The sequence below is a fragment of the Neomonachus schauinslandi genome, chromosome 2 (genome assembly GCF_002201575.2).
Source record: "Neomonachus schauinslandi chromosome 2, ASM220157v2, whole genome shotgun sequence".
NCBI classification, from domain to species: Eukaryota; Metazoa; Chordata; class Mammalia; order Carnivora; family Phocidae; genus Neomonachus; species Neomonachus schauinslandi.
The window spans coordinates 173,970,989-173,990,130 of NC_058404.1; the positions used below are offsets into that span (position 1 = coordinate 173,970,989).

The 19,142-nt window shown below is 37.0% G+C and overlaps 1 protein-coding gene across 1 annotated transcript in view; it reads left to right on the forward strand.

Annotated features, from left to right (window-relative positions):
* Positions 1-18,743, forward strand: part of ARAP2 (ArfGAP with RhoGAP domain, ankyrin repeat and PH domain 2) — a 169,065-nt gene extending 150,322 nt beyond the window's left edge. Inside the window, exons 29-32 of the mRNA XM_044913011.1 lie at positions 14-49; positions 2,175-2,238; positions 9,335-9,469; positions 16,516-18,743. Of these exons, the coding sequence (XP_044768946.1) occupies positions 14-49; positions 2,175-2,238; positions 9,335-9,469; positions 16,516-16,899 (619 nt within the window). The 3' untranslated portion in view covers positions 16,900-18,743. The remainder of the gene's footprint in view (positions 1-13; positions 50-2,174; positions 2,239-9,334; positions 9,470-16,515) is intronic.
* Positions 18,744-19,142: the final 399 nt, after the last annotated feature.

Genomic DNA, 19,142 nt, shown 5'->3' on the forward strand with positions numbered 1-19,142 from the left:
CCATTGGATTTAGTTGGGGATTGACGGCGTATTCTGAAAAACATCACTGGTAAGTTAACAGCTGACAGTTTTTGGATTTGATATATTGATAACTTCAGTAAACAGATAATGTTATTGGCAGATCTACAGACAGGAAATGTTTCACCAAAGTGAAGTTAATTTTTTTAAAAAATACTTTGAGAAGAAGAAGATAGATTTGCTTCAACGTTTAGGTCCATTTCAATCCCAGGTGTCCTACTTGCTAGTGCTCTCCTAAGAGAAACTACGTCTGATTTCTCCCTAGTTATTATGTGAGTGTGGAATTCCCCAGCTTTTATGGGATAAGCAGGCAGAATCCAGTTTTATATAAAGGATAAGAACTGGCCAAAAGTTAGTCTAAAAAAAAAAACTTGGCCTCAAATCTTTTCTTTGCAAATATGTACTTTTTTCCATTGATGTCACAGGATCTAGCCAGTCTCCCTAGAGATTGTACTATGTCTTCTTCTCCCACCCTAGCTGTGTCTGACCAACCACTAAGCCACACGGGATCCGCCTCTTAAATTGTCTTTCTGATCAGGCTATGCCTTCATCTGTGTGGATTATTCCAGTTATCCTAAGTGCTCTTTATGCCTCTGATTTTACTTTTGTTTTCTAGAATATTCTCTATCCAGCCACCAAAGGGGCTCCCTAAAATGCATTGTGTTTCTTTCCTGCATTAATGCTCTTCTACAGAATAAAGTGCAGGATTGTTGGCACAGCACATAAGGCCCTTTAATATGAGGCTCCATCAGCTTTATTTCCCATGGCTTTCCTTTTTTTTTTTTTTTTACTTAAGGATAAAACAGTAATCTGTCTTTAATTCACCATACATTCCTTGCTCCTTCATCTTTCCATGTTGAATGTATGTAGTTGCTTTACTGAGCCTTCTCCCACACTATATGCTGCTCCCATCCTCTTCCTGCTGATGTGCTGGACTCAACAGTCATTCTTCTTTCAAACTATAGCTCACATGCCCCAAAGTCTTATCAGGTAACTCTCACCTCTAATCATTACTTACTTCTTCTCGGTTTCTGTAGTGTTTTGCACACATGGGTGCTTAATTATAGAGAGGACAGTTTTTTGGACATGGTAATGGAAAGGGACAATGTCTTTGTGAGAATCTAATGAAAGAAGCAAGAATTTTGGGGCGCCTGGGTGGCTCAGTTGGTTAAGCGACTTAACCAAACAAAGACAGTCTGCTGTCTTTTGGCTCAGGTCATGATCCTGGAGTCCCTGGATCGAGTCCCACATCGGGATCCCTGCTTGGCAGGGAGCCTGCTTCTCCCTCTGACCCTCCCCCCTCTCATGTGCTCTCTCTCTCTCATTCTCTCTGTCTCAAATAAATAAAATCTTTAAAAAAAAAAAAAAAAGCAAGAATTTTTTACAAATTTCATTTTAACATTTTTACAAATAATTTTTCATACAGGAGTAAAAATACATAATTACCTTGAAATGTCCGTGTCATTTTAACATCACTTACTGAATTTTCCTTTTGTAAGACTCCTTTACTGCATCCCCAGGTGTGCTCTTTCTATATTTGTGTTCAACTTGACTTTCTCTTTCTCTGTGTTCTAATTTATTGGTTTACATGCCTAGCTCCTCTAATAGACTATGTGAACCTTGAGGGCAAGATCTCTGTTTTATATAGGTTTTCAATAAAAGGTTACTGAATCAGTGTTATTGGACATGCGGTAGTAGTTTTTCATTTAGTTCATTTTTCATGATTTTTGTGGGTATTAATGTTTATAATCCTAATGATGGAGACTAAGCCTTTTTTAAATGTCTGCTCTTTAGAAAATGTGCGCATATTTTTCTTAGGCTCAGAATTTCTGGGGAAAAAGATGTTTAACATCATGTACCTGAAAAAGTAAATACATTGACCTTTCTGCCTTTCCAAAAATATTGCTGACCATTTTTCAGCAGTTACCAAAGCCTGCCGCTGTATTTTGTTTAAACTAGCATATTTTACTATTACTTTAATGTACATTTAGCAGAAGCCTGAAGCAACTTATACTGCAATACTCCCATTTTGATTGCATTAAGTCATGAATCAGGAGAAATCCAGAGAGGTTTCTGATCACTTAATAACCAAAAACACACCAGAGAACAGTCTGCTGTCTTTTTGAATTACGTATTTTATAAACCTTGTTTTACAGGCACATTTGTTGTGATAGTCTACAAACTCAGATGGAGTGGATGGCCAATGTCTTCATTGCCCAGGTATGATCTTGGTTTCACCTCTCCAGCAAAGAATAACCACTGCTCATAGGAAATGTTAGTGTGATGTACAAAGCATTTTTTTTTTTAAGATTTTATTTATTTATTCATGAGAGACAGAGAGAGGCAGAGGGAGAAGCAAGCTCCCAAGGAGCAGAGAGCCCGATGCGGGACTCGATCCCAGGACCCTGAGATCATGACCTGAGCCGAAGGCAGACGCTTACCATCTGAGCCACCCAGGCGCCCTACAAAGCATTTTTAATGAGTTTTTGTGTATGCTTTTATTTTCTCGTTTATATGTTTTTTAAAATATATGAGAATCCAAATTTATCCATTACTCTTCGAAAGAGAGCTTACTGTCTTTGTTGAGCCTTCTTTTGTTGGCACTCCATCAACTCCTTACCGTAGGAGAGGTGTACTGCTTCAAGATGGTAGTATAAGAAAGAGGAACTTGTTTTACCAGAGTCCCACATTCATCTTCATTTAGAAAAGTGTGCTGTTTTCTTTCTTGTTCTCCCTATGGCCGCCTACTCCCCCACCCCCAACCCTAGCCTTTCCAGAAACAAGGACAGGAACCTGCATTTCTTTAATACTTACTGTGTGCTGGATTCTTCAGAAGAGTTAACTCAAGTATTCTTTGTAACAAACCATGCGGGGCGTTGCTTGTAGATGAGGGAATAAAGGTAACAAAGATTCTCTAACTAGCTCAGCACCATACATTTAGTTAGTGGTTTAAACCCAGGGGTGCCAGAAGCTAATATCTATACTCAATTCCCCATTAGTCTCCTCCCTATAGGAGGACTGTGTCTTTGGGGGAAGGGTTAAATAGTCTCATTAATAGGATTGTTTCTTTCCCCTCAACTTGTTTGGCTGAATTCCCAGCAGTGCTTTCCAAAAGAGCATTGAAATTCACTGGTAACGATTAAGCTGCTACTCTTTATTACTGAGGACGTACTTCCCTGTTTCTCTGATAAGTGGGAAGTTAATTCACCCCCAAATTTGGCCCTTACTTGTTCTGAAACCCATTTTCTCTCTTCACTTACTAACCTTTCCGGTGGTTAATAAACACTGCTCTTCTCAGTCCGACGCTACTGTTACTACCTGAAAACACACGCAGAAAAAGACTGTTTTTAGAGACTTTTCCTCTTATTTGTGACTTTTCAGAAATTCAGGTATTTTAAAAAGAAAGCAAACTAGTTCTGAAGTGTTTTAGTAAAATTGGAACCATAGAGTCAAAACTGTTACAGAGTCTGTGGTACAACTACGCTGATTTTTTGTTGTTTTTATAATTGAAGTCACTAGACTCTGTGGTTGAAAATCAAGGTATAAATAGAAATAACCAGAAAGCAAAGGTTGCTCTCATGGCCAGCTTCTTTCTCCCTGACTCATCTGTCCTTCATTGTCTTGGCCCCAGAGATTCAGCCCAATTACTTCTCCTCTGCTCGTTCCACTTCTTTGGATTAAGATAAACACAAAGGCCTTCTTGGATTTAAGGATTTAATGGCTCACTTCCATAGGGAGACAGGAAACTAGCAAAAGTTGATATATATATGTTAACACACACACATACACACACACACACACAGTAAGTGCTCCTTACAAGGAGTTCTTTAGGGTGTGCAGAATACTTTTCTAATATCCAACCCCATCTGCACCCTGATTCAAAAGCTCTCTAGATTTTCACTTATGTGTCACATTCTCAGAGAAATTCTCCCTCATCTTCAGACCAGTCGGACGTTCAGGCTATAGGAACCCTGAACATTCTGTATGTCAGTTGTATTTCTAATTAGAGAGCGTTGTGTAATTAGATTTTTCATTTCTGCCTCTCCTACTAAAACGTAAACTCCGTGAGAAGAAGGGCTCTGTCAGTCTTGTAAGACCTGTATGGACATCTTCACCGGAGAACCCAATACCATTTACAAAGTACATCGAGCCCCACATTGGGCTCCCTGCTCAGTGGGGAGCCTGCTTCTCCCTCTCCCTCTGCTGCTCCCCCTGCTTGTATGCTTGCTCGCTCGCTCGCTCTCTCAATATTTCTAAAATAAGAAAGGGGAGGGTACGTAAATAATTTGACAGAATTTCAAATAGATATTAGTTTGATAAAATAAGGGAAAGGAATGGGTGTGACTAAGGTAAGGAAGGGCACTAACTAGGAAAGGTTCTCAGGAAAATGCCTTTCCAAATAGCTGACAGGTGTGCGGAGACATGTCTGAAATTAGGGAGCAAATCATGCAGGTATGCAGGAGTGGGGAAAGCATTCCAGTTACAGGGGCCAGCAAGGACAAGGTCCTGAGATGTGGTTCCATGAACATCATGAAGGGCTGTGTGCACGAAGATGTAAAAAATGAGGACACCACTAAGCAGATCATATAGTCCCCGTTTAGGAGTGTGGGGAACAGGAGAAGGATTTGATCTGATTTATATTAACTGGAGAAATAATAATTTAGTTTGTTGAGGGCACACTATTGGGGGTCCAAGATGGAAGCAGGAAGAACAGCTGTGAAAAGATGGGCAGCTCAGACTAGGGTGGTAACAGTGGACGCAGTGAGACAAGAGTAGTTGAAGGTGGAGCCAACAGAATTTGCAGATAGATTGGCTACAGCAGTTTGAGAGAAGGAGTACAAATCAAGGAAGAGTCCTAGGATTTTTTTCTAGCCTTGGGCAACTGGCAAATAGAAGTGATCAGAGATGCAGAAGAAAATTGAGAGTTCTTTCTGGAGATGTCCGTTAGACATACAAATAATATGCTGAATAGCAAAATTGGATCTGTAGATCAAAAACTCAGGCAAAGGATGCCTGGCTGGCTCTGTTGGAAGGGCATGTGACTCTTGATCTCAGGATTGTGAGTTCAAACCCCACGTTGGGTGTAGAGATTATTTAAATTAAAAAAACAAACCCTCAGATGAAAATTTGGGGATGCAGTGTGAATTTGGGGGACATCAGTATTCAGTTTGCATTGAAAGCCCTGAATTTGGGGTAGATATGAGAATATAAAATGAAAGGAGGGTATGGTACAGGGAGAGGAAGAAAGAAAAGGACAGAAGCAGCAGCCCTGGGGCATTCCAAACTTTAAAGGTTAAGCCGAGGAGAAAAAAAAGAAATGAGAAGTGTTGAGAGGAAGAAAAAACAGATAACCAATATAGAAAATCCAGTCAAGGAATTTGCTATGCAGATAAATAAGGCTGTGGGACTAGAGAGAAAGAAGAAGAGGTCAGGGTAGGTTTTGGGGTTTCAATTTATTTGTCTTTAAGATGGGAGGGTATGTACTTTGCACAGATGCTAATGGAGAAAATTCAGTAATTGGAAGAAAAAATTGACAGAAGAGGAAAGTGATTTTTTTTTTTTTTTGTATTGGAACTGGGCTTTTTTTTTTCCTTCCAAGTTTTTATTTAAATTCAAGTTAGTTCACATAGTATAGCACTGGTTTCAGGAGTAGAATGTAGTGATTCATCCCTTACATGCTCCACATGCAATGGACTCATCCCAAGTGCCCTCCATCATCCCTCAGTTTGTTCTCTGTAGTTAAGAGTCTTTTATATAGTTTGCCTCCCTGTTTTTATCTTATTTTGAGGAAAGCGATTACTAAACCAGCAGAGGCCCTGAGCAGACATGAAGCAATGCGAACAAGTGCACATTTGTTCATCGTTGCTGAAAAAATCGTTGTGCACCAGATCTGATGTGCACAATGTGTGTCACACATTATTATTGACTATATATTGTAGCCCATTGAGCACTTTTGACTGAAGAGAAGTTATGTGTAACCGGAGTAAATACTGGGAAGAAAAGGGAGCCTCATTTATAATGGCTAAAAGATGCAGGGAGAGTAGTATATTTCATGGTGGGAAAATGAAATTCTTCAGTGAGCTCACCTTCAGTGAGTTAGGGAGGGATATTGGAAGTATAGGGGTGGAGGAAAGGTGAGAAATAATCTTCAGAGAGTAAGGAAGCCAGTTGCACTATAGTAAAACTTCAACTTAATGCTGAGTGCTTGCCTGAACTTTATAGATTCATCTCACTTTAAATTTAACCTTAGAGTGACCATCTTTTTTCTTCATCAATTGGTAGGCACCCATAGAGTAAGTAGAATTGGGTTTAATTAGGTTGGGGGCTTTGCCAGGCAAGTATGATGAAAGGAGAAGTAGCACAGGACTTGAAGGTATTTATAAGGAGGTGATTATACTTCATGACTATGAAATCTATGACAGGCTATGAAGGAAGTGGGGGAAGATGTGGAAAGTAGGATGATGGTAGAGAATAGATTGGAGGTCTCAAGGAGTCTAAAGAAGTGAATAAAACTAAATTGTTAGCTGGAAAGGTAAGAGGTCAAGGTCAGAAAGGTCGAGGCAGACTCATGTTCATTGCAGCATTATTCACAATTGCAAAGGTATGTAAATCACCTTAGGTCATGTCAAATGATCTAAGTCCAAGGATGAATGGATAAAGAAAATGTGTGTGTACACAGACACACACAAACATTATTCACCCTTCAATAAGAAAGAAGTCTTGTCATTTCTGACAACATGGATGAACTTGGAGGGCATTATGCTGAGTGAAATAAGCCACACAAAGACGGCAAGTATCACTTATGTATGGAATCTAAAAATAAGAGTTGAACTCCTAGAAACAGAGATTGGAAAAGTGGTTGCTGGGTGGGGAAATAAGGAGAGCTTGGTAAAAGGGTACAAACTTTCAGCTGTAAGATGAACAAGGTTTGAGGATCTTATGTAGAACATGGTCACTGTTGAGATAGTTAATACTACACTGTATCACTGAAATTTGTTAAGAGTAGAAGTTAAATGTTCTCACCAAAATAAATGAGATGATAGAGGTCTTAATTGACTTGGAGGAGAATCCTTTCAGTGTATACATAGATCAAATCATCACATTGTAGGTCTTCAGGATCCTGTAATTCTGTCACTTATGCCTCAAAGCTGGATGGATGGGAAAAAAATAGAAAGTGGGAGATAGAACTGAAGATTTTGGGGTGTGATCATGGTTATAATAATGAAAGTAAGATCCTCAGCTATATGATCCATGCAGTATGACTCTTGGGGTCACTTATAAATAACTATAAATGTCAGAATGTATTACTAGGTACAGTGTTTTGTATGTTGGGAAAAATACCTCTTGGATCAATCTGGTAAGAACTAATTAGTATACACAATGTAGTATATCATGTCAGGAAAAAAAATACGTATTTGAGACTGCGTTTGCTCTTACGTTTCTCTGATTATCATTTAGCACATGCATTATACATCGGTGAGTAAAGTGTAAGCATAATCCATAGGCTTAATGAATTCCTTTCCAGCCAATTTTCTTTGAGCTTTACGTGTTGGGAACATCCCAATTATATAATATCAAAATTATTTTTACCAAGTTTGGGGCTGTGACATAAATATAGCATTACAAAGCTTATAACTTTTTTTTTTAAAGATTTTATTTATTTATTTGAGAGAATGAGATAGAGAGCATGAGAGAGAGAATGAGATAGAGAGCATGAGAGGGAGGAAGGTCAGAGGGAGAAGCAGACTCGCTGCCAAGCAGGGAGCCCGATGTGGGACTCGATCCCGGGACTCCAGAATCATGACCTGAGCCGAAGGCAGTCGCTTAACCAACTGAGCCACCCAGGCGCCCACAAAGCTTATAACTTTAATAATTTACCATTACAGATTTGCTGAACCAAAATAAATGCTTCACTAAAATTCAAGGGCAGATCTGATGCATAGACAATCTAGCAATAAAGATCTATACTGTAGGATCAGTGAAGATTAAATAAGATTATAGTTATATATGTTAAGTGAGATTGTATAAATTTATATGATACGCATTGAGATAATGCACACTGATAAGCACCAAGTCTGACAGTATATTCCTCAATATAATCTCGCCATTATATATGGGTACACAGTCAGTATTAATTGAAATGAACTCTTTGCTATAAAAGTACTAATTGCAACTTAAGATAGGAATGTGTTGAATCATAATAGGCATTTAGCTATATAGTTTACCAAAAAGTTTTCATTTCATCAGAACATATTTGTAAAGCTTATCATTTTATAATTGCTATTCTATATTTCTTTCATAGATTGAAAATCAGTTTGTTTTGCCAACTTCTGAAAAGTTAATCTACCCTGAGGAGTAGAAAAATTCTTTTTAAGATTTTTCTTTTATATGCATATCTGAAGGATTTATCACTCAGGGGCTTATATTTTTTTTTTTTTTTTTTTTAAAGATTTTATTTATTTATTTGAGAGAGAGAGAATGAGAGAGAACACATGAGAGGGGGGAGGGTCGGAGGGAGAAGCAGACCCCCCGCAGAGCAGGGAGCCCGATGCGGGACTCGATCCAGGGACTCCAGGATCATGACCTGAGCCGAAGGCAGTCGCCCAACCAACTGAGCCACCCAGGCGCCCCAGGGGCTTATATTTTTACCTGTGGATATCTCTCCCCATTGCAAAATTAATTTTTCTCCAGTCATATCTATAGTTCTTCAGTTGGCCAGAATATGTAGTCAGTAATTTGAGAACAAATGTGCCATACTCTTTTGTACAGTGATTTCAGTATAAACGTCTGTGTGCAAGGTAATTTCTTTGGAATTCAATTAGATGGGAAAGTAACATTTTTCAAAAGGTCATAAAATGAGGCTAATTTTTCTGATAGCTGTGCCTTAGGTTGAATTGAGGACTATATGAGGTTAAATTATTTTTACGCTAAGGTTACCTTTGGGGGAGGGAGAAAATGGATGCATAGTTACTTTGATTACAGGGCCGAGAAATATAGACAAGTGTATTATTTTTTCCCCACAAAGAGATTTGCCAATTTCCTCAAATATTTTCCTCCTTTTGACTTGATAAGTAGTACAGAAGCCATGGATTTGAAACTTAGAAATTGAACTGAGACCGCAAAGCTCTGTTCACTTAAGGGTTTTACATCCTCAAGCGATGCTCCTGCCAGAGTCCACAGCTTAATTACAAATGGCTTTCTCATGGAAAGCAGATCATTTGATTTGGATATATGGAAAAGGAGCCAAGTGACTCTATAACATGATATACCACGTAATAAAATCACACACCAACAGCAAGAAATTGTGTTTCCTCAGCATGAAAATGATATATGGCCACCAGCTGGAAAGGAACGAAAACGTTCTATCACCAAAAATCCCAAAATTGGAGGTTTGCCTCTGATTCCCATCCAGCATGAGAGAAGTGGAACCCAAGGCCGGAGAAATATTGAGGTAGGTTAGGATTTTATTTGTTTTATATTAATTATAGCATTTGTTTTCTTATGTCTTAATGTGATTAAGTACATTAATTACTTCTTTGGCTTCAAAAGCACAACAATAATCTTTGGAAAGCATAGTAAAAATCACATCCAGCAAGAAAACATTATGGATGACCCTGTGCTTCTCCTTTAAGTTTTGTATTTTAACTTTCCTTAAAGAGTTTTAATAATGTCATTGACCATTCAATTAAATATGCATAATACCACTTATTTTCTTATCCCTCACATAGCCAAGCAATTTTAAATGTGTATACAGAAGTCTGCCTGGTAAATCACAGTCTCAAATTAGTCTTACAAGTTCACTTTTAAATAAGCCCAGGGCCGATTATGTCTGGAGCCATGGTAACTAGACTTTCTAGTAACACAATCAAATTCCAGTGGTTTGGGAACTGATGGGGTGTCGCAGTTAATTTAAGGAACTGCAAGATGACCCCTGAGCATCAATAAAAAAGACCTAGCATCTTTCAGAAAAGCGGCTATTTGTTTTCCTTCTCACCTTGCGGGGTGGAGAGAACATACATAGCATCAATCTTGACTTGAAGTTCAATCTCTTCAGGAAAGGAGAAAATCTGTTTGCACTCAAAACTCATTAGATACTTTTGGGTTAATTTGAGCCCCTCAAAGCAAAAAGAAAAGCATGTAAAAGGTGTTATTTCTTTGGGGTTTGGGATTGAGCTGTTTGAATCTCTTTCTTTCCAAACAGAAATAACTTCTTTTAAAAGACTAAAGGTATTTTAATTTAGTGATCAGATTTAAAAAATATTTTTCCCATGTAGATCTTTCCTTGAACATTTACCCCAGTGTAATATTCCTCTTCACTAAAAGATAAAAGCCATGAAAATAATGGTTATTTCCTTTGTTGCCTATTCAGTCATTCTGCACAATTATGGGTTCCTCAGCTAATCTAGAATCTTCCTAAGAACCCAAATTAGGAAACATAGTTTGAACAAAAGAAGCAAACATGGGAGTAGATGTGCCCTACTGGAACCCCAGCTTCTTCTGATATGGATCAGTTATGGAGCAAAGCAAAAAATAAATTAGGACCAAATCAAAATACATTAACCAATATCTAGTATAGAATTAGGATGATGACTTATAAATATATAGTGTAATAATTTACCTAAATCCAGAATTTTAGAGACAATTAGCATGCTTAAGATCAGAAAACTGATGAACTCCAAACAACAAAGAACTTGTTACAGGCTTTTAAAAATAATTCCATGAAATACTAATTGCTAGAAAAAAAATTTACAAGTAGTTAAGCTAAATTCACCTTTTTGTAAATGTGGTGATTCAACAAATTTGGCAAAGAAAAATTTTAAATGTTCCAATGTTGGAAAACATTGGAAGTTTAAGAAGCATTAAAACAAAACAAATTAAAAATTTCACATGAACCATTGAAATGTTTGTTATAGAATTAGATTCATGTAAATATTTAAGAAAATATGTTCATAAAATGAATCATTTTGATCCTTTGTTTTAAAAAGGGAAAATGGTTTAAAATATTGCTAAGTATGGGGGCACCTGGGTGGCGCAGTCAGTTAAGCATCCGACTCTTGGTTTCAGCTCAGGTCATGATCTCGGGTTTGTGAGATCGAGCCCCATGTCAGGAGCCGTGCTCAGTGAGGAGTCTGCTTGGGTTTCTCTCCCCCTCGCCCCACACACACTTTTTCTAAATAAGTAAATAAGCAATATATTTTTTTAAAGATCTATTAAGTATGATATACTCATAAGAAAATTTGATGCTTCAGCCATTTGGTAACTTACCATTTCAAGTATTGTCTTGATTTCATGAGGTTTTATTAAAACATGTGAGGATACCTCATTCAGGCAGGAAGTCTTCCTGGAAAAAGCAACTTCTAAAATGGAGTAGTGAGCTAGCTGAATAAGCCAGGGAAAGTAAGTTGTTGTCAAAGGAAATCACACAGGAAGAGGCAAATACAGTGCTTAAGAATGTACATGCTAGGTCCCACCTGTGATTTGGGTACCTCCTAATAACTACATTGTGCTCAGTCTTTTTATCTGTAAGCATGGAGGCATAAAAAAAGGCTCTACCTTATAAGGCTGTTGTGATGATTCAATGATATCATACTTTAGGATTTATTAGAATAACGCCTAGTGCACCGTTAACATTCGAGTCAAAATAATAAGGAACTTGGAAGACAATATGGGGTAATTTACTCATTTCCAAAATTGTCATTTTTTTGTCATCTGTAAAACGAAAACAATGAGCAAAGAAGAATGATGCAGTTCCAGCAGAAAATGGTGACCTAGAATCATTGCATGCTTCTCTCCTCTGTCCCCATCCTGGAGCACATAAAGAGGCACATTGGTTCCCAACAGGGCACCACGGCATCCCATTCCAAATTCCCACTTCTGTGACCTTGGGCGAATGAGCATTTCTATTTCTGTGTCTTAAAATATAATTTTATAGTTTAATCAGTGTTTATTTACTGTAAATAATGCCTCTAAAGCAGTATTGTGAGGATTAGTGATAGGATTATATATTTTATAGCATGGAGATTATCAACTAATACAGTGAGTTTAGTAGTGAAAGTTATTTAAGAGCATTTCTGCTGTCATCAACATATTGATCATTGTATGTATTGCTATTTTTGAGGCCTCCATAACTAGGGGCCTACATCTGGACATAATGGAAAACAGATGTGGGTGCAGACTAAAGCCACGTAAGGGATTTCCTATGAGAACACATTCCTGTGCAGGGAGAAGGACTGCTTTTCAGACTGACCTTTCCATCCAAACAACTACTTTTCTCTAAACATACCCTGACACATTTTCTCTTGCTCCTCTAATTTCATAACTTATCTATCCTTTTTAAATTATTAATGTCTTATCTTGTAAGGACAGTGTAGCACATAAACTATGTCCTCCTTTCTCCACAACATGAAAGGGGCTCCCAGCACATCATATTGTTCACTCGAAGCCTCACTGTGCCATCCTCTCAACTCTGTTTTAAAAACATTTATTTGAGAGAGAGTGTTGGGGAAAGTCAGAGGGAGAGAATCATCAGCGCAGAGCTCAACATGGGACTCGACCTCAGGATCCTGAAATCATGACCTGAGCTGGAATCAAGAGTCAGATGCTTGACTGACTGAGCCACCCAGGCCCCCCCGCCCCCGGCCCCCAGTCCTCTCGACTCTTAACAGATCACTTCCCTCCCTCTCTCCATCTTCGTGTAAGATTACATCTCTTAGGCTAATACTAAAGTTTACTTGAAATTTCAGCATTACCTGCATGAATACTACATCTAAGAAAATCCCAACGTCTACCTGCTGATGGTTGAAAGATAATGAGAACTGTTACTATGATATGTAAAATCACTATAGACCCTAAGACACCACTAAAAAACCATTAGAAGTGATAAATGAATTCAGTAAAGTTGCAAGATACAAAGTTAATATACAGAAATCTGTTCTTCTAATAATAAAGCAACAGAAAGAAATTAAGAACACAGTTCCATTTGCAATTGCAAGAATAAAATAACCTGGGAAAAAACTTAAGTGAATGACCTCTACTCTAAAAACTATAAAACACTGATGAAAGAAATTGAAGATGACACAAATGGAAAGATTCTCTATGCTCATGGATTGGAAGAACCAGTATTATTAAAATGTCCACACTACCCAAAGCAATCTACAAATTTAATGCAGTCCCTATCAGGATACCAATAACATTTTTCACAGAACTAGAATAATTCTAAAATTTGTATGGAACCACAAAAAAACCCTGAACAGCCAAAGCAATCTTGAGAAAGGTATCACAATCCTAGATTTCAAGATACACTACAAATGTATAATATCAGAACAGTTTGGTACTGGCACAAAAGTAGGCATAGATCAATGGAACAGAATAGAAAACCCAGAAATGGATCCACAGCTACATGGTTAACTAATCTTTGACAAAGCAGAAAAGACTATCCAATGGCAAAAAGTCTCTTCAATAAATGGTGTTGGGAAAACTGGACAGCTACATGTAAAAGAATGAAATGGGACCACTTTCTTACACCATACACAAAAATAAATTCAAAATGAATTACAGACTTTAAATGTGAGACCTGAGCCATAAATCTCCTAGAATAAAATATAGGCAATGTTGGCTTCAGCAACATATTTATGGTACATCTCTTCGAGCAAGGGAAACAAAAGCAAAAATGAACTATTAGGACTATACCAAAATAAAAAGCTTTTGTACAGCAAAGGAAACCAAGAAAAGGCAACCTGCCGAATGGGAGAACATATTTGTAAATGATATCCCCAATAAGGGGTTAATATATCCAAAATATATAAAGAACTTTTACAACTCAACGCCACAGTAACAAATAATCCGATTAAAATGGGCAGAGGACCGGAATAGACATTTTTCCAAAGACATACAGATGGCTAACAGACACATGAGAAGATGCTCAACATCACTTATCATCAGGGACATGCCAATCAAAACCATGATGGAAAAAAAAGAAACCCTCAGTGAGATAGCACTTTACACCAGTCAGAATAGCTGGCATCCAACAGACAGGAAATAGCAAGTGTCAGTGAGGCTGTGAAGAAAAAAATCCCTCATTCACATTCCCCTGTTGGTGGGAATGTAAATTTGTGCGGCCACTATGGAAAACAGTATGAAGGTTCCTCAAAAAATTAAAAATAGAAATACCATACAATCGAGTAATTCCACTACTGTGTATTTACCCAAAGAAAATGAAAACATTAACTCAAAAAGACATATGCACCCCTATGTTTATTGCAGCATTATATGGAAGCAGCCCGAGTGTCCATCAATAGCCAAATAGATGAAGAGGTGTATATGTATTGAATGAAATATTATTCAGCCATAAGAAAAAGAATGAAATCTTGCCATTTGCAACAACATGGATGGGCCTAAAAGATACTGTGCTAAATGAAACAAGTCAGAGAAAGACAAATACAATGTGATTTTACTTACATGTAGAATCTAAAAAACAAAACACAGAAACAGATCCATAAATACAGAGAACAAATGGACGGTTGCCAGAAGGGAGGAGGGTTGAGAATGGGCAAAGAAAGGGAGTGGGAAGTGTACAGGTTTCCAGTTATGGAATTAATAGGTCATGGGAATAAAAGGCACAGCATGGGGAATATAATCAGATGATATAATAGCACTTTAGGATGATGGTAGGTACACTTGTGTTTAGCATAACATAACACAGACTTGTCAAATCACTATGTTGTACGCATGAAACTAATGTAATACTGTGTGTCAACTATACTTCAATTAAAAAAAAAAGTTTATATTGCTCCTTAATTTTCCTCAGGTAAGAGATGCCAAGTGAAACTTAACATGTTTAGTATTTATAAACTCCCAATCACAGCCTTATGCTGGTTAGCCATCATTCTTTGCAGGAGAGGGGTTATTTTGTTGTAGTAAATATATGTAAAAATATAAAAACTGTTCATTTTAACCATATTTAAGTGTAATTATTGGCCTTGAAGTATATACATTCATGTTATGCAAGCATCACCAATTTCTCAATATTTTAACATATTCAAATGAGACTTTGGAATTAAGTTAGATACTAAACATTTCATCAGTTTTTAGAGTAGAAGAAATGTATTTACCTGAGATATATAATCATAATTTTATCAGAAAATTCCAAGTTACAAAATGTATAAAATACATTTGTGAAAATACTTGTATTCAGCCTGAATTTGTATGTTTCAATTCCAAATCTGGATTTGATGGAATTTAGGAAAATAAAACATATTATACATTTGAAAAATTTTAAACCGACCTTTAATTCACTATTTAATAAGTTAATGATCACTTTCTAAGTGCAGGCACTGTACTAGGTTCACACTTCAGGGAACATATCAAACAAAAACCCTGCTTGCACTGAATCTTTCTAGCAGGGCATTCAGATAATCACATTAGATAACTGCCATGGAGAAAGGTGGGATGTTGTCTTTTAAACATTATTATATTGAAGATCTTTACTGTTTATGCTACTCACAATTTCATACTTAATGTTATATTACCATTTTCATTACATTTTCTTTTAATATTCATAACTTAAGTGCTCCCTCAGATTTTTGCTTTCTAGGCTTTGCAATTACTAGGGAAATTTTGAAGACGTTTCTTCAATTGTTGCTTCTTGTGAAAAGAAAAATAACTTTTCTCTTTCCACTTCACCTACATCCTGATCCAATTTATTGGGTATCCTTTCTGTGTGGCTCCATACAGCTCTATGCTTTTGATTCTCTGTTTGTTCTTGTATGTTACACTTGATTAAATTTTCATACCCTTTGATAATATGATGGAAGTTCTATATGCCAGAAATTGCCCAGTCACAAGATGTTCTGAACACTAGTTAGGAAAGCGCACCTTTACAGCTCACTGAATTAATGTATACTCTAATCCTCAGATACAAAAGTGGGTTTAATACATAACTATATATTTTTCAGTGTTTCCAGGAATGTATCTGTGGGATTCTAATAGGCATTGTGTGGGAGTAAGAAAAAAACAGAAAGAAGTTAAACAGATCTTTTTGCCATAAAACTTCTCAACATTTTTAATATACTACTATGTACTGTAAGTCTCAAAGAAGGGGCTGTAGTACAAGTATAGAGCATGTCCCCAAATCACGTGGCCACGGACAGGACACCGTAGGAATTACAGATACACGAACATATGATGCATTCAAGCAGGAATGAATTGGAAGAGGCATGTTGGAAATGAGTCAATCTGAATAACCTGAGAGACTTCTTTGAAGCTATATGTTAAACGCATGTTAAAATGAATTTCCATGATCTACCTTTCAGCTGATTTTGTAGCTCTAAGATGCCTGTATTGATCTCTTGGTTAGTAAATTCAGACATGCCAGTTCTGTCGAAGTAAAGTTAGAAATAAGCATGAACATAAGGAACATCAACATTTAACGCGGCATGTGTCTTTTAAACTTACCTTGTACCAAATCTTGCTTTCCTGTGAAATGTATTTTCTTTTCAGAGCGCCAGAGCAGAACTGGAAAGGTTGCAGCTCAGTGAAAAGCGGGATCAAGAGTTGGGGGATAGCAGCTTAAAGGAGAGAGCCTCCATGGTGGCCCACTGCCTGGAACACAAGGATGAGAAACTTCGAACTCGAACCAGAAAACATCGGAGTTTCAACTGTCTGGAGGACACAGAGGCTGACGTCTTTCATGGGCAACAAAAAAGCCATAAAGGCCTCAAGACACTGAGGAAGACTGAGGACAGGAATGGCAAAGCTGCTTTGGACTCTGATAGTAAGTTACCATCAAGGGTAATTGAAGAGCTTAGTGTGGTGCTGCAGCGGACGAGAACCCTTCCAAAAGACTTAGAGGACGAGCAGATCTTGCAGAAAGAGGTAAAATAGTTCTGCACATTATCTTTTTTAAATATTGTGTACTGTGTGTGTGTGTGAACCAGAAACCAAACAGTAAAATTCGTGGTTTGTGAGATTTGTCTAGCTCTACATAAGCATTTAGATGGCATTTAAAAATATATATGTACATATAAGTAGAAGATGACGCTTTTTTAGGTCTGAACAAAGCTTGTACAGTTCAACTGGAGAAGCATTGGGTTACTTTGAGTCAGCCAAGCTTTTTACAGTAGTTGTCTGTTGAATGGTGTAATTTATGAGCAGAAACCTCAAACTGTACTGTATTGTATAAAATGCTTTGTTTAAATGAAGCCTATGATACTGTAACACATTTTGCACTTTGAGAAACCTTGTATATTAGGTTACCGTATATGTTTTTAGGTTTACATAGGGTCCACCTTACGGAAAAGAAAGGGAAGTTGAAAAGGGGAAGGATTTATTTTAGTGGCTGCCTATCAAACATTGGAGTTTTAAAAAGAGGCAAGGAGTGAACAGAAAACGAAGGAGGTCAATTAAGTTCTGATCCATAGTGAACCAGAGTGAATCTTATCAATGAGAAACTGCTTGTTAAGAAAAAAGTCTAGTGACTGTTTCCCAAAATGATGGACGTTCAGCCAACAACCACAAATAACGGCAGTGGCCACGCTTACTTTCGGTGTTAGTGAACCGGCAGCAGAATACACTCACTACACTTCAGTTCTGCAGAGGGGTCTGCTGACAAGAAGCATACCCTGCATATGCACAGGACCTGGCATGGACGCCATTTGCACTGTTGCTGTATACATTTTAATTCCTTACTATGGTTTTCGTACAAATTCACTATCACAGGGTTTTGTTATTGTTGTTTGATTTTTTCATTGTTGTTGTTTTACTTGGTATTTCATTTCTTAAGTAAGGTGATAATAGGCTTCTCTGCAATGTCAGAATTAACTGGAGGTTTACAACATAGGGCCATTTGATAGCTTGTCCCACTTTTGGTGGCTACCAGTTCACATTTGATCAAATCTCTTTAAGGGGGGGGGGGAAGTCTCCTCCCTGAGCCTAATAAATAATAACAAAGCCCTCTGTTTTTGCTTCCACATCAAGGTCAGCTACTGAGTTGGTGATTTTCCTCCAACAGTCAAGACTACCTAATTATAGTTCACATTAGGAACAGTGCTTTTCATCGATTTCTTAAGAATTTTATTAGGTCTGATGAGTTTTGATTAAAATTATATCGCTAAGCTTTATTTCAACCACTATTTCCCCCTGGTTTTCAGGTGACTTCTTCAGAATCTGTTATACAAAGGCCCATACTTTGGTCAGTCCAATCATAGTATAGTAATATACTCTTAAATGCTCTGAATTTCTTCATTGTAAAATACTAATCACTTATATTTGGTGGTGATACAATATTTTACCATGGGTGTGTGATATTTATGCTTTAAAAAAAATTCCAATCGATTTGGATTTAAAGAAACTGCAGGTCAGTTTATGAAACAGGTATTAGCACTGCTGGGGAGCCTTCATTTAAAGCAAGAAATGGTATTGAGGAAAAAAAATCTAAAATAAAACTATTATTCCTAATGATAATATTTATGAGATAAGCAGGCATATGACAACGTTTGACACTGGGAAAGTATCTGGAGTTTTTTACCTGCCTTATCCGAATATTTTTTAAACTGGAGCTTAAAATCTAATAGCCCTGTTTCCCTTCCTTCCCTGTATAATTGTCTCCATTTTTCAAGAGTAAGATAAGGGCTAATGATGATATCTCATATTTTGAATAAAACTTAAAAATGTTTTACAAGTTCATTTGAATGTGATTGTTATTTTCAGAAGTTAAAGGTTATTTTGAAATAAATCCAATCTTCTTTTCCTTTTTAAATATTTGAATATATACTTCAAACAAGCTATGTCATTTTTTTCTAAACATGTCAGTGTGAATATTGTTCTACTTTAAATGATGAATATACACAGATAGGACACAAACATATTGATGGTACTCTTTCATTTCTATAGCCCTAAAGTTAATTATTAGACATGGCTTTTAAATATTTGACTTCTAAACAAATTATTACCTGATGATTTATGAAAGTGGCACTGAAAATTCAAAACTAAGCAAAAGTAATTGAAGCAAAATGACTTGTGTACATAACTGTAATAGCTGCCAATTTGCATTGTTCAGGTGACAATTTATAATTCTAAAATACACAAACTGCTTATTGCAAAAGGAAATATTTTTGAAAATGCATCAA